The sequence below is a fragment of the Rhineura floridana genome, chromosome 2, assembly GCF_030035675.1.
Source record: "Rhineura floridana isolate rRhiFlo1 chromosome 2, rRhiFlo1.hap2, whole genome shotgun sequence".
Taxonomy (NCBI): domain Eukaryota; kingdom Metazoa; phylum Chordata; class Lepidosauria; order Squamata; family Rhineuridae; genus Rhineura; species Rhineura floridana.
The window spans coordinates 224,825,081-224,841,445 of NC_084481.1; the positions used below are offsets into that span (position 1 = coordinate 224,825,081).

General features: G+C 44.6%; 1 protein-coding gene across 5 annotated transcripts in view; it reads right to left on the reverse strand.

Moving 5' to 3' along the window:
- The window catches only part of SYNE2 (spectrin repeat containing nuclear envelope protein 2), a 373,624-nt gene that overhangs the window by 149,894 nt on the left and 207,365 nt on the right, over positions 1-16,365 (reverse strand). For all 5 annotated transcript variants that reach the window (XM_061612375.1, XM_061612372.1, XM_061612374.1 and 2 more), the window contains 3 exons: positions 6,653-6,784; positions 4,899-5,011; positions 3,553-3,688 (listed from right to left, as the gene is read on the reverse strand). In XM_061612375.1, coding sequence (XP_061468359.1) covers positions 3,553-3,688; positions 4,899-5,011; positions 6,653-6,784 — 381 coding nt within the window. The remainder of the gene's footprint in view (positions 1-3,552; positions 3,689-4,898; positions 5,012-6,652; positions 6,785-16,365) is intronic.

A 16,365-nucleotide genomic window follows, 5' to 3' on the forward strand; every position in this document is an offset into this window, starting at 1 on the left:
TCGCTTGCTCCAGAAAGGAGTGCCTGAACCAAGAGTTCAAATTCCAAGAATGGCATTTCAGCCAAAAAAGTAGGAAGAATTTCCTGATAGCATAAGCTGTTTGACAATGAAACAGAAGAATGCCTCAGCTGGTGATGGACTCTCCTTCCGTGGAGGTTTTAAGCAGCTGCTAAGTGGCCACCCAACCGGGACACTGTAGCAAGGGATTCCCTGCATTGGTAGGGAGCTAAGCCACATCCACACTATGCCTTTAAAGCACTATGATGCCACTTTAAACAGTCATGGTTTTCCCCAAAGAATCCTCGGAACTGTAGTTTGTTAAGGGAGCTGTAAGAGTTGTTAGGTACTACATGTTTCCAAACCCAATTTGCCGGCAGGGTGGCCTCCAAAAAGAGAGGCCAGAAGAGGTGGCAAGTATTGATGGCCAACTTTCAAGGCCCCTCTCCTCCCTCCTTGTGTCCATCGTGGCAGGAGTCAAGGAGTATGCTGATGACACGCAACTCTATCTCTCCTTCTCATCTTCCTCAGGTGAGGCTGTTGACGTACTAAACCGTTGCCTGGCCACGATAATGGACTGGATGAGAGCGAACAAACTGAAGCTCAATCCAGACAAGACTGAGATGATGTTGGTGAGTGCTTCCCCTGCTAAGATGGTGGATGTTCATCCTGTTCTCGATGGGGTTACACTCCCCTTGAAGGAACAGGTTCGTAGCTTGGGAGTTGTTTTTGATCCTTCCTTGTCACTGGAGGCCCAGGTGGCCTCGGTGGCACGGAATGCCTTCTACCATCTTCGCTTGGTAGCCCAGCTACGTCCCTATCTGGACAGTGATGACCTCACCTCTGTTGTTCATGCTCTGGTAACTTCTAGATTGGACTACTGCAATGCGCTCTACGTTGGGCTGCCCTTGAAGATAATTCGGAAACTACAGCTAGTCCAGAATGCAGCGGCCAGACTGTTGACGCGGACCAGAAGGTCCGCTCATATAACACCTGTTCTGGCTTGTCTGCACTGGCTTCCTATTTGTTTCCGGGCTAGATTCAAAGTGCTGGTTTTGACCTATAAAGCCTTACACGGCATGGGACCGCAATACCTGGTGGAACGCCTCTCCCAATATGAACCTACCCGTACACTGCGCTCAACATCTAAGGCCCTCCTCCGAGTGCCATCTCATCGAGAAGCTCGGAAGGTGGTGACTAGATCTAGGGCCTTTTCGGTGGTGGCCCCCGAATTGTGGAATACTCTTTCCGATGAGGTGCGCCTGGCGCCAACGCTGCTATCCTTTCGGCGTCAGGTGAAAACCTTTTTATACTCCCAGGCATTTTAAAGTGTATTTTATACTGTTTTTAAAGTATATTTCTAGTTGTATTTTACTAGTGTATTATGATGCTGTTTGGTTTTTGTTGTTGTTTGTCTGTTTTTGGCTTTTGACTTTTATATTTATCGTAGTTATATATTGAGCTGTTTATCTCTTATGTACACCGCCCAGAGAGCCGTTAGGCTTAGGGCGGTATATAAATAAATAAAATAAATAAATAAATAAGGGCCCCACTCATCATTGGGGCAAACACAGCAGGGGTGGCTTACCGCATTTTGGCCCCATCTGCGTTGTTCATTTAAAACAGTATTATGTCACTTTAAACAGCCATGGCTTCCCACAAAGCATTTGGGGCTTTTTAGTTTAGAGAAAAGGCGGGTCAGAGGAGACATGATAGAAGTGTATAAAATTATGCATGGCATTGAGAAAGTGGATAGAGAAAAGTTCTTCTCCCTCTCTCATAATACTAGAACTCGTGGACATTCAAAGAAGCTGAATGTTGGAAGATTCAGGACAGACAAAAGGAAATACTTCTTTACTCAGCGCATAGTTAAACTATGGAATTTGCTCCCACAACATGCAGTAATGGCCACCAGCTTGGATGGCTTTAAAAGAAGATTAGACAAGTTCATGGAGGACAGGGCTATCAATGGCTACTAGCCGTGATGGCTGTGCTCTGCCATCCTAGTCAGAGGCAGCATGCTTCTGAAAACCAGTTGCCGGAAGCCTCAGGAGGGGAGAGTGTTCTTGCACTCGGGTCCTGCTTGCGGGCTTCCCCCAGGCACCTGGTTAGCCACTGTGAGAACAGGATGCTGGACTAGATGGGCCACTGGCCTGATCCAGCAGGCTCTTCTTATGTTCTTATGAATCCTGGGAACTGTAGTTTGTGATGGGTGCTGAGAGTTGTTAGGAGAGCCCCTATTCCCCTCACAGAGCTACAATTCCCAGAACGGTTAAACAGTCAATCCCTCTTTCCAGGGAACTTTGGAAACTGTAGCTCTGCAAGGGGAACAGGGGCCTCTAACAACACTCAGTAACCTTTACAAACTGCAGCTCCCAGGATTCTTTGGGAAAGCCATGACTGTTTAAAGTGATATGATACTGCTTTAAATGTGTGGTGCAGATGTGGCCTTAGACTAGATGATCTTTCGATGCATCTTTTAAACTATGAGCCCCTCCCCTCCCACATCTGCAACACAAGGATAATGATACTGACCTGTTGCAAAGGATTGCTATGAAAGGTTAAAGACAGACAGCTTTTAAAAAAATCTGTATGTCTTAGAAACATCACTGCTGATTGTGCACACACTCATCTCTGTTGTCTCACCGTCACCTTTTTGTCAAAGAGGTTTTGTGAAACAGTACAGACCCCTGCAAAACCTGATTAGCACAAATTACTCGGATTCAGACACAACGTGCCGCCATGTAGTTAGGAAATTGGGAACATGCCATAGCCCTCTCTCTCTGTCTGTGTCACATGAATTCTCCCTACCCTGGTGTGCTTTAACCACAGTAACATCACAACTGCGCTGATGCTATCCAGGACCACTCCCATCACCAGAGTCTGAAGTGCGCTTGCACATCCTGGTTTTGAAGGAATCTGGTTAGAATGAGTCATAGTTAGCATTTATGCTGCCATAGCTCCTCCGTGGTTAAAGTAAGGCATGGTATGGAAGGGAAAGGGAAGAGCATGTTCTCCTCTTGTTTGGAACTGGGAATCTTTATGTCTGCAGCAGGCCAATGAGGTGAGGGTTCACACCATAGGCAACAATGCCTGTTACATGCCACCCTCTACCCTCCAGCCAATAAATGGCAAATGCTGTCAAGAGTAATATTTCGTGCGTCTGATGAACATAAGGACATAAAAAGAGCCCAGCTGGATCAGTCCAGAGATGCATCTAGTCCAGCATCCTGTTCTCACAGTGGCCGACCAGATACCTCTGGGAGGCTTGCAATCAGTACTACAGGCCTGCAGAGAGAACCTCGGTGCAAGAGCACTCTCCCCTCCTGCAGTTCCCCGCAACTGGCATTCAGAAGCCTACTGCCTCTGACAGAGGGCTGTAGACCATGAAAGGTTAGGCTACAATAAATTTGTTAGCCTTTAAAGGGTTGCACAAGACGTTTGTGCTGGTTCTGCCGCAACAGAACGCTAACACAGCTACTCCTCCAGAAACTGTTATTATTATTGGATAGATGGGTTAGGCTGGAGGTTCCCTGTCTTTTATTACATACTAACCTGAGGTTCAGTGAACTGACAGCAAAGGGGATTCCTCTTGAGTAGCAGCTCCTCTTGTAAATATTGCCACTTGTCACCCGTTTGGTCCTTTGGAATTAGACCAAGGGGCTCACTTCCTGAGGTTGGTCTCTCGTCACTAGATATTGTGCAACATGCCGCCATTATTAGGAGATAAAATAATGGAGAGAAAAAACCAAGATGGCTCCCTACAAAGCTGTTTACAGCACGGTCTAATTTATTTAATCCGCTCAGAGAGAGGAAGCATGCAAAATCTGGGCTTTCACTAAATCTAATAACCTAATCCCAAAAGTCTTCCCTGCTCTTTACCATAAAGGCCCAGGGAAGGTTACGACAACAAGATACACAATTATAAAACAAATGAAACCGTTTCAACCATAAAGCAAGGAAAGTGTAAAAAACAATTAGAAACAGTTTCACATGTAAAACAATTAAAAACAATTCCATGTATAAAAACAGCTTTTGAGTTGTTCCAGTTCAGTCCCAGACTGGGATAAAGATCTCTGCTACTTCTTGAAATAAATCCATTTACAGCAGAGCCCCACTCATACGGTGGGCTATGTTCCGGACCCCTGCCGAAAATTGAAAACTGCTGAAAAGCGGAACTCATTGAATAGGACGACGCGCGATGCCCGGAAACCGCTGTAAAAGCGGAACAAGCGCTGTATGAGTGGGGCTTAAGTCTAATTGAGTCTAATTGAGACCGCCGCATTAGCGAAGCATTGTAAAGTGAAGCACTGTAAAGAGGGCCCTACTGTACTTAAAGTGGAGCTCCACTGATTTCAAGGGATCCGCTCAGAGACCCGCTTCACAGATCACCTGCGCTGTATGGTAGATCCGTGCCTCGTGGCTCTTTCCTGTGCCGTGAAACTAACACCAGAAGCCCCAGCCCACGTGGGATGAGTCCGCTCCAGTGCTGGCCCAGTTTCCAGGAATGGTGACACTGGCATGAGAAGCAGCTGCAGGGCTCCCCCTTCTACGTGGCCCAGGGCTTCTTACCAGTCACGTGAGAAAGGACAGTGCTGCAGTAGCGGCAACCCTGGAGGACCACTAACATAAGGAGCAAAGGAGGCTGCCTTATGCCGAGTCAGGCCATTGGTCCCTCTAGCTCAGCATTGCCTACACTGGCTGGCAGCAGCTCTCCTGGGTTCAGACAGAGCTCTCTCCCAGCTCCACCTAGAAATGCTGGGGGGAGGGGGTTTGAACCTGGAACCTTCTGCATGCAGAGAAGGTGCTCTCTCACCACAATCCTACAGACGTTCGCGCAGAAGCAGTTTCCTGGTAGCTACGTATTAACAAACTTTGGGACTGTGTTTACTTCTCTGTACCTTGCTTGTAATTGCAGGACTGTGCTGTTGCCAGACGGTGGCTGCATCTTCTCCATGTACACTTCGAGGAAGTCAATGAGATTGCTTTGTTCAGATAGCTTCAACAGCAGCTCCTGCAAATGAGGAATGGAAAGAGGAAATTTTTTAAAAAAGTGAACACTTGGGGTTTTCTGAAAGTGGTATCTTGCCCTCTTTCCTCTATCATAGGGCTAGGTGCAATGGGGCTCAGGAAATTGAAGTCCAAGTTATATTTTTCCCATCACAAAACTAATAAAAGAAGAGAAAGTTTTCTGAAATGTTTCAATTACTTTTCTCCTGCCCTCTCTCAGATAAGCATACTCAGTCAATTTTGCCACCTGCACAGTTCATATCTTGGCAAATCACCAGAGTGTCAAAGGAGAGAGAGGGATTATTGCTTTGCCAGTTACTGGCTCTAAGCATTTTCACTGCAATCAGTAAGTTCCAAATCATCTCATAATGCTCCAACAGTTTAAATCCATATAGCCCAGTAGAACAATGAAAGACAACAGATATCCAACCACCTCTCCAATGACACACAGAATCTTTTCTCCAAATCACCCTGCCTTTGGCCATATCCTCCAAATGTGGGAAAAGATCAGCATTGGACTCTAGAGAAACTTTCTGGCTTTGTTCAAATGTAACACTAAACCATGGCTTAGCACTACTTACAAGAGCCTGAGCGAACTTGCTCCACCCCCTCCCCTCTCCTCTTATAGTGCAGCTATGAGGAAGACAGTGAAAGCATTCACTTCCGTTTTTAACTAAACACAGTGCAGCTTTATCTCTGAACCTGGACAGACTATGTTAACTATGGTTTAATGATGTTAACTTATGGTTTAACTATGAGATAGTGTTAACTATGGTTTATGGCACTGTTCGTCAACCTTGGGTCTCCAGATGTTGATGGACTACAACTCCCATCATCTCTGACCATTGACCATGCTGTCTAGGAATGATGGGAGTTGTAGTCCAACAACATCTGGGGACCTGGTTAAAGATCAGTGGCTTAGGGAAACAGTCCGACTTCAAACCATGGTTTATGATCCTGGTTTGTTTCCCAAAACCACGGTTGTTGGGTGAGACAAAATGAGAAGCTGTGGATAGTTCAAAATGGACATAAAAGCTCCTGATCTCCTGCCATGCTGGAAGGAGGGGACTGTGTGAACCCAAGGCCAGTCCAGGCACGTTCACATAACGCTACACCATAGTTGTTTCTCAACGTAGCGTGTTTTATCTGCAGTTCCGGCATTTGCTAAGTATGGAAAGAATATCCTAAATTTTGTTCCTCACTTGGGACAACACCTTCTCCCTCTGAGGCACCCGGTTAGGATCCCAGCTGCACAACTCATATGAGACGCTACCAAATATGGAAAGGCAGAACACCTTTAATCTTTTCAGTGCCTACTGAAGACCTCCCCCTTTCAACAAGCCTTTTAAATAGCCTTAATCCAGTCTGTGTCTGTGCTGGAATTGCTTTTTAAGATGTTTTAAACTTTTCTTTTTAAAGAGATGTTTTCAAGATGTTTTAATTTGTTTTTAAAGATGTTTTGTTTAAATATGTTTTAAAGTTTTTTTTTCAGGGATGTTTTAAAGTGCTTTCAGTGTTATGTTTGCTGCCCTCGGCTCCTTCTGGGAGGAAGGGCGGGATATAAATTTAATAATAAACAAACAAACAAATATAGAGCAAAACTATTTTGCCATGCTGTAGTGGAGGGGCAAAGGGAGGAACCTACCTGCTGCTGCTGCTGCAAACCATTTGGCTTACTGAAAAGAGGCTGGTCCAAGGTAGTAAGTGGGAAAATGTTGGAGAGGTGAAAACGCGGAGGCAGCGAGGGCTCCTCAGAGATATTTTCGCCAAGGCTGAGCTGTAAAGAGACACACATGCAGGTCAAAGGAACGTTTTGGAAGACTGCAGTATTATAAAGGTGAAGGGAGATGCGAGTGCCCTTGTTGTTGTTATGTGCCTCCAAGTCGACTATGACTTATGGTAACCCTATGAATAAGCAACCTCCAAGAGCATCTGTCGTGAACCACCCTGTTCAGATCTTGTAAGATCAGGTCTGTGGCTTCCTTTATGGAATCAATCCATCTCTTGTATGGCCTTCCTCTTTTTCTACTCCCTTCTGTTTTTCCCAGCATTGTTTTCTTTTCTAGTGAATCATGTCTTCTCATGATGTGTCCAAAGTATGATAACCTCAGTTTCATCATTTTAGCTTCTAGTGACAGTTCTGGTTTAATTCTGGTTTAAAACCCTATGAACAGAGTGAGTGCCCTAAGGTGTTTTTAATGCTAACTTTTGCACTCAGACACAGGCATCTGATTGCAGATGATTTATTTATTGAGACATTTTACATACTGCTAATCTCTGAGAAAAATCTCTGAACAGTTTACAACACATATCATAATATCATAAATAAAGATCAAATACAAAAATACTGGAAAAGTTCCACGCTGCAAAACACACAAATAACAGCAATCCAACTCAGGGAAAGCCGGCATAAGTGGTACTGGTGCAAGAGAAGAACAACGTAAAGTTCCGCCACATCCAATTGCTGTTCAGAAAATTGAACTTCCCTTGCTCCATATATGAAGGCCCTTTTCCCAGTCAAAGCACATCTACAACACATTTAACCCAGATGGAAACTAGTTTCAAACTGATGTTGACTGCCAAAGCTTGGTATTACAACAGTGAATTTGTTCTCAGAATGCGGATCCTTTTGCAGCCAAAACAGAACCACCCCTGCACAAGAGGGAGGTCTCAGCAGGCTTGGGGGAAAGTTTTCAGAAGTACAACAAAATCTGGGGGGAGGGAACCTCTAAAGTTTAGGGGAAGCCCAACATCAGCTCACTGAAGACTGAGCATGCTTGGTGGCCATGGAATGCTGATTTTTGGAGGTGGAATGGAGAGCTGAGGAGGGTGAGGGAGAGAGAATGGAATAGAGTGGCTAGAATTTTAAATTTATAAACAGCCTAAACAAACAAGACAAAAACAAAAGCCCTGAGGGGCATACAGTTTAAATGTTGACAGCAGAGAGGTGCCAGAAAGAGAGAGAGAGGAGGGTAAACAGACGGAAGGGAGGACACAGTGTGACAAGACTAAGAAGTGGTGAACAAGGAGGATCTGCAGTAAAATGTTGCAGTGCAGAGCATTCTGTTCAGCAGTCCAGTGGGCTAGCCAGCCAGCTAGCTGTGCCCTTTTCCAGGATACTCCATTCCATTCCCCACCCACATGATTATCCAGCACTACCCCTGGCAACAGTTGGTCAGTATTCTGTAGCTGCTGAGCATGCTCAGTCCTCACTGGGCTGCTTTTGAGATCCTTCCCTTGGGTTTTCTTTTCTAAAGACATCTGTGGGCACACTAGTGGCTTCAAAAGCAACCAGAATGGCTTTTCTGGCTGCATTTTGAAGCGACTCTGCCCTCTGCTGGCCACACCTCCCTTCCCCACTGCTGCCTTCAGACCTTTCAGGATCACCCACAGTGTTGGGCCAGTCACTGTCTCTGCCTGAGCCTGCAGCAAAGCATTTCCATTGGCTACACCTAGAAGACAAAGGGGTTGATCTATCAATCAGCTGTGAAACCTCCCTGAATCTGAATTTTTTTTAAAAAATGCACTGGAGCTGATCAGACGAGGTTTTAAGAGTAAAAAGGGGTGGAGTTTGATTAGCATCATGTGCCCTTTTTTTTTCAATTAATTTTTATTCAAATTTTCAAAACCAAAACAATACAAAAAAACCAAACAAATCAATAACTAATACAATAAAAAAAAGAAAAGAGAAAAAATATATAAAAATATTGACTTCCGATTTGTCATAGTTCAGCTATAAATCTATAATATATAACAAACCTATCTCTTAGTAGATTATAAAATCACCTTCCTCCAGCGGTTATCTTAATTGGTTTCAAATCTCATTAACATCATATCATTTTAATCTTCCACAAAAAGTCAAAGAGAAGTTTCCAATCCTTGAGATATATATCAATCAATTTTTTTTCCTAAATAAACATGTCAATTAATCCAACTCATCAAGTCTACTAAGTCCAGTAATTTCAAATCGCTCTTCTGTCTTTATCCATATTAGGTCCATCTTCCATCTCCACGCATCCAAAAATCTTGCTGTCATAGTCATATAATAAAAGTCTGATAGGAATTTCCTCCATCACAGGTATTTTCTTGCCATGAATTCCGAACATATCGCTGAAGTATTGCTGCAAAGCCGCATCTCTGTTCCTCTTTTCCACATGATACACTAGTACATCTCTTGAACATTTTTCCATTGACACAAAACAGGGATTAATTCTGTTAACTTTCTCTATTTCAAATTCCATCAAATCCTTCCAGTCCAGGAATTTTTTTGAACCGATAATATCTTCATCTCCAATCTCTTCAATTCCTTCAGGGACAGCGCTGAATTCCAAACTATAATATTTGTCTCCAGGATCCGTCAGAGCCAGGAAATCCAAATCTTTTTCCATGTCCATATTTAATCCAATCTCCAAAGTTTGAACCTTGCCTTTAATTTCTCTTTCATCTTTTTTTGGTTTTCCAGATCTATCTTTATTCTCCTTTCTCATAGAATCCTGAATTTCTTTCAGCTCCTGTCTCATTTCGTGAAATTCAATTTTCCACACTTGTCTATTATTTCTCAGTTCTTGTTTTACTGAATGTTTCATTCATTATTTTCTGAAACATGTCTAAAGATAAAGTCCCTTCTTGTACATCCATAATCTTCTTAATTGTCATTCTTAAAGCCAAAGGAACAAAACTCCTTCAATTTTCAATGTCCCAAGCAAAGAGCAGTTTATTTCTTTATCCAGTTACAAAGGAGTTAATCTTTCCAACCAACTGACGTCACACGCTAGACAGTCCTTATCTCTTATATGCCCAGAAGTGCAAAAACAGCTTTAGTTCACAGCGTCCAAATAACTAGTAGCAGAGAGAATGAGCAGATTCGTCAAAAAAAAAAGTAGATCAGGAAAAATAGTCCCATGCATATATTACACAAAAGTCTTATAAATCAAAAAGATTTTTCTTATCTCTTCCAATCAGAAATCCCTCATCCGTTGTAATCTTTAAAATGCTATTTTCCATATCAGCTTTTTGCAATAAAAGAAAGATAGGCTATTTTTGTTTTCTTCCCCCTTAGTTCCGTTAGTAAAGAAGGAAAGTCGTAACTCACCTAGGTTATCTTAATTGCTGTTACTTTGACAAATCTCTTTAGCTGTATAGATAAGAAAATGATAAGCATAGACAGGAGGATGTTTGCCTGCTAGTCCGTTGTTCTTTAAAGAAAAAAAACGGGTCACTTATTCAGCTGAGCTAGCATAGAAATCCTCGCTCCGTCTGAGCAGCTGGAAGCCTTTCTTTCGCAGACAATTCTGACGAATTCCAGACTCCCACAGTCACGACAAAGGTATGTGGGAAATCTCACGTTTCTTCCTTATCCGGAAGAAATTATCCCCAGTCAGAAAAGACCCTTCTGACTGAATTTATAGCTGAAAAAGTTTCATCTAAGACGGGAGCCCGTCTCAGAGCTACACAGGCGGAGGGATCCTCCTGGGAAAGTCCGCATCATGTGCCCGTTTTGAGAAAAGAGAGAGCAGTAGAACCTGCACACTGGAACTGCACAACGGCAAGCGTCTCTCTACCTGACACTTGGTTCTTCCACAGACCTTGAGGTTCCCCTAAGCCTGTCAGCACTTCCCTCTGCATTTTGGATCCACACAATCAGTGTATACGATGCACTGTCAAACTAATTTGGCTGCAACCCTGATGCACACTCAAGTTCTCTTGAATAAACATGCACAGGACAGGCCTGTATCATGGCTTTATTTCTCTTGGGGATGCGGAGGACTAAGGTCGTAAGCCAAAGAAGAAAGATTTCAGGGAAGGAGAGCATCCAGCCGAGGAAGAGGGAAACGATCCCTTAGAAGGGACCCATTCCTTGGCGGATGAGCAGCTATCCTCTCGTGCCGAGGATATATCTCCAGGGGGTGGAAGGATCCTTGTAGTGGGTGATTTGATCATTAGGAACATAGTGGGGTGTGTGATGGGCGTGCAGACCGCAAGGTGTTTTGCCTGCCTGGTGCGAAGGTTGCGGATATCACCCGTTGTTTAGTAGTTTGGTAGACGGTGCTGGGGAGGAGTCAGTGGTCGTGGTGCACGTTGGCACCAACGACATGGGGAAATGCAGCCGTGAGGTCCTGGAAGCAAAATTTAGGTTGCTAGGTAGGATGCTGAAAGCCAGGACCTCCAAGGTGGCTTTCTCTGAAATGCTACCAGTTCCACGCGCAGGACCAGCCAGACAGGCACAGCTTTGTAGGCTCAATGTGTGGATGAGACGATGATGTCGGGAGGAGGGGTTTGGATTTGTTAGGCACTGGAGAACATTTTGGGACAAGCTGGGCCTGTACAAAAGGGATGGGCTCCACTCGAACCAGAATGGAACCAGACTGCTGGCACTTAAAATTAAAAAGGTAGCAGAGCAGCTTTTAAACTGACTGAGGGGGGAAACCCGACAGGAGCTGAGGAAGGTCCGGTTCAGAATAAACCTCCGCCCTGGGATAAAGACCAAAGAAATGATGAAATTTTAAAAGGGGTAGGCCTAGAAGTAGGCACTGTGAGAGCAGGGGCACAGGATATAAATTCAGAAGGGCAAAATTACCACAGGCCTAACCACAAGTGCCAAAGACACTTGAAGAGAGACACTGCTTACAAGTGCCTGTACGCTAATGCTAGGAGCCTCCAAACCAAGATGGGAGAACTGGAGTGCTTGGTCTTAGAGGAGAGCATTGATATAGTGAGCATAACGGAGACCCGGTGGAATGGAGAAAACCAGTGGGATACTGTTATCCCTGGATATAAACTATATCGGAAGGACAGGGAAGGACGTATTGGTGGCGGAGTCGCTCTATACGTGAAAGAAGGCACTGAATCCAGCGAGCTCAAAACCCCAAAAGAGGCGGACTCCTCCACATAATCATTGCGGGTGGTGATACCATGCCCCAGGAGGGACTTAATACTGGGAACGATCTATCGTCCCCCTGATCAAAATGCTCAGGGAGACCTGGAGATGAGATATGAAATTGAGGAAGCATCCAAACTAGGAAATGTGGTAGTAATGGGTGACTTCAACTACCCGGACATAGACTGGCCGCATATGTGTTCCAGTCACGACAAAGAGGCAAAATTTCTAGATATTCTAAATGACTATGCCCTAGACCAGTTGGTCATGGAACCGACCAGAGGGACGGCAACCCTGGACTTAATCCTCAGTGGGGACTGAGACCTGGTGTGAGATGTAAGTGTTGTTGAACCGATTGGGAGCAGTGACCACAGTGCTATTAAATTAAACATACATGTAAATGGCCAATTGCCAAGAAAATCCAACACGGTCACATTTGACTTCAAAAGAGGAAACTTCACAAAAATGAGGGGATTGGTAAAAAGAAAGCTGAAAAACAAAGTCCAGAGGGTCACATCACTCGAAAATGCTTGGAAGTTGTTTAAAAACACTCTATTAGAAGCTCAACTGGAGTGCATACCGCAGATCAGAAAAGGTACCGCCAGGGCCAAGAAGATGCCAGCATGGTTAACGAGCAAAGTCAAGGAAGCTCTTAGAGGCAAAAAGTCTTCCTTCAGAAAATGGAAGTCTTGTCCGAATGAAGAAAATAAAAAGGAACACAAACTCTGGCAAAAGAAATGCAAGAAGACAATAAGGGATGCTAAAAAAGAATTTGAGGAGCACATTGCTAAGAACATAAAAACCAACAACAAAAAGATCTATAAATACATTCAAAGCAGGAGACCATCTAGGGAGGCGATTGGACTCTTGGATGATAAGGGAATCAAAGGTGTACTAAAGAACGATAAGGCGATTGCAGAGAAGCTAAATGAATTCTTTGCATCTGTCTTCACAGTGGAAGATATAGGGCAGATCCCTGAACCTGAACTAACATTTGCAGGAAGGGATTCTGAGGAACTGAGACAAACAGTGGTAACGAGAGAGGAAGTTCTAGGCTTAATAGACAATATAAAAACTGACAAATCACCGGGCCCAGATGGCATCCACCCGAGAGTTCTCAAAGAACTCAAAGGTGAAATTGCTGATCTGCTAACTAAAATATGTAACTTGTCCCTCAGGTCCTCCTCCGTGCCTGAGGACAGGAAAGTGGCAAATGTAACGCCAATCTTCAAAAAGGGATCCAGGGGGGATCCCAGAAATTACAGGCCAGTTAGCTTAACTTCTGTTCCTGGAAAACTGGTAGAAAGTATTATTAAAGCTAGATTAACTAAGCACATAGAAGAAGAAGCCTTGCTGAAGCAGAGCCAGCATGGCTTCCGCAAGGGAAAGTCCTGTCTCAGTAACCTATTAGAATTCTTTGAGAGTGTCAACAAGCATATAGATAGAGGTGATCCAGTGGACATAGTGTACTTAGACTTTCAAAAAGCTTTTGACAAGATACCTCACCAAAGGCTTCTGAGGAAGCTTAACAGTCATGGAATAAGAAGAGAGGTCCTCTTGTGGATAAGGAATTGGTTAAGAAGCAGAAAGCAGAGAGCAGGAATAAACGGACAGTTCTCCCAATGGAGGGCTGTAGAAAGTGGAGTCCCTCAAGGATCGGTATTGGGACCTGTACTTTTCAACTTGTTCATTAATGACCTAGAGTTAGGAGTGAGCAGTGAAGTGGCCAAGTTTGCTGACGATACTATATTGTTCAGGGTTGTTAAAACAAAAAGGGATTGCGAAGAGCTCCAAAGAGACCTCTCCAAACTGAGTGAATGGGTGGGAAAATGGCAGATGCAATTCAATATAAACAAGTGTAAAATTATGCATATTGGAGCAAAAAATCTGAATTTCACATATACGCTCATGGGGTCTGAACTGGCGGTGACCGACCAGGAGAGAGACCTCGGGGTTGTAGTGGATAGTACGATGAAAATGTCGACCCAGTGTGCGGCAGCTGTGAAAAAGGCAAATTCCATGCTAGCAATAATTAGGAAAGGTATTGAAAATAAAACAGCTGATATCATAATGCCGTTGTATAAATCTATGGTGCGGCCGCATTTGGAATACTGTGTACAGTTCTGGTCACCTCATCTCAAAAAGGATATTATAGAGTTGGAAAAGGTTCAGAAGAGGGCAACCAGAATGATCAAGGGGATGGAGCGACTCCCTTACGAGGAAAGGTTGCAGCATTTGGGGCTTTTTAGTTTAGAGAAAAGGCGGGTCAGAGGAGACATGATAGAAGTGTATAAAATTATGCATGGCATTGAGAAAGTGGATAGACAAAAGTTCTTCTCCCTCTCTCATAATACTAGAACTCGTGGACATTCAAAGAAGCTGAATGTTGGAAGATTCAGGACAGACAAAAGGAAGTACTTCTTTACTCAGCGCATAGTTAAACTATGGAATTTGCTCCCACAAGATGCAGTAATGGCCACCAGCTTGGATGGCTTTAAAAGAAGATTAGACAAATTCATGGAGGACAGGGCTATCAATGGCTACTAGCCGTGATGGCTGTGCTCTGCCACCCTAGTCAGAGGCAGCATGCTTCTGAAAACCAGTTGCCGGAAGCCTCAGGAGGGGAGAGTGTTCTTGCACTCGGGTCCTGCTTGCGGGCTTCCCCCAGGCACCTGGTTGGCCACTGTGAGAACAGGATGCTGGACTAGATGGGCCACTGGCCTGATCCAGCAGGCTCTTCTTATGTTCTTAAGATCAGAAGGAATAGAGAATGAGGGGGAAGCAAAGGACCTTTACAGGAGCAGGAGGCTGAGAACGAATCAGAGAAGCAAAGGTCACAGACAGAGAGAAGGGCAGAAAGATGTGGACTTGGAAGGCAAAGTCCATGAGCTTCAGGGGGAAAAGAAGGGAGAGAAGGCCAGTGAAAAGATTGGAAGAGGAGCATCACGTGGGGTGAAGAATGAGAAATTAACTATTTTGGCAGCAGAATTCTGGCTAGAGCAGATGTGGGGAGCCTGTGGCCCCTCCAGATGTTGCTGGACTACAACTCCCATCATTCCCAGCGATTGGCCATGCTTGCTGGGGCTGATGGGAGTTGCAGTGCAGCAACATCTGGAGGGCCAAAGGTTCTCCACACCTGGGCTATAGCGTTTAGCTAAAGCCTAAGATGGGAAAGTGTGTGTGAGAGAAGACTGTAGCAGTGTAAGCTTATATCATTACACAACATTCTCAAAAATGCAGGACAGAGAGGAAAGCAGATCCTGTCATCCAACCAGCTTGGCCAGGGAAGCACATGATCCATGACACAGCAGCACATCTCTAGAAGCTCAGTGAAGCCTAAGCCCATTCCAGAAACACCGCAGAAACAACTCTGTGTCTCTTTTGGCAGCCTTACAATGGTGGAGACTCATTATGGTATGTGCTCATTTTTTTTCAAAATTGTTTTTTCTGTGGAACATTTCGTACTTTCTAATTACTTTTAGTTGATAGGTCACATCAAGTTGGGTTTCATTTTGGACATTTCACTTGTCATGCGAGCTTGATTTGTACATCTGAAATGTAAGAAACTCATGGTACATAATCAATAATGGCATAAGCAGAGCTGTGCGTTCTGTACTGTGCATTGGAAGAGGAAGAAGAAAAATCCCCCCCCAGTCTAAATTCTATGCCCAAACAAACTGAACGCTGCAACTTGCATAAATGATGCAAGCTAAAGATGTCTGCACAAATTATTCTGTTCTTCTTAATCGTTGGGAGGTGCAATGAGATATGTGGGGCATGGTAGTCCTGCTGCAGATCCCTAGAAATCCTGCTGGGTGTTGGAGATTGCATTAGGCGCCATCCGTGCAGTTTAAAGACCCGTCTTCACAGCAATAAGGACTAGAAACTTGGTGGCAGCGGTTTACAATGAAAAGTTGGGTTTCTCCAGATAATGAATTCCAGCAGGTGTCACAAGGCAACACTAGAGGCAGGGAGCACCACCACCACGCTGGGGTGCAGCATCTGATCAGACCAAAGAACGCTGAACATGCAGTGTCCTGCTGGTTGCTCAGCAGCACTATGCCTGCAAGACACTGACCTTGCCGCCTTTGCCTCCAGTTCTACAAAACAAACCCACCAGTATGGCCTTAGTGCCCCTTTCCTCTAGGTCACGGCACAACGGCATTTCATCAGCTGCCCCTCATTTCCCATGCCATGCTTACCAACTAACGTGAACAGAAATGGGCAGGAGGCATTTGCAGGGGAAAAACATCCCCCAGTCTTTCTTCACTGCAGGGAGACAGTTTCCCTTTGATCCGGGCTGCTTCCTAAGATCAGAGCCTGGTGGTGGTGGTGTTAAGGCTTGGCCAGCGAGAGGGTTGGAAAACACTCATATTATATATGCCTGGCTGCTGTTTTCTCTCCTGGTCTGTCCCTGCCCTTGCATTCATTTCTGGTGGCAAAGCTGGGGTTGGGAATCCTGTATTTGCCAGGTAACATCT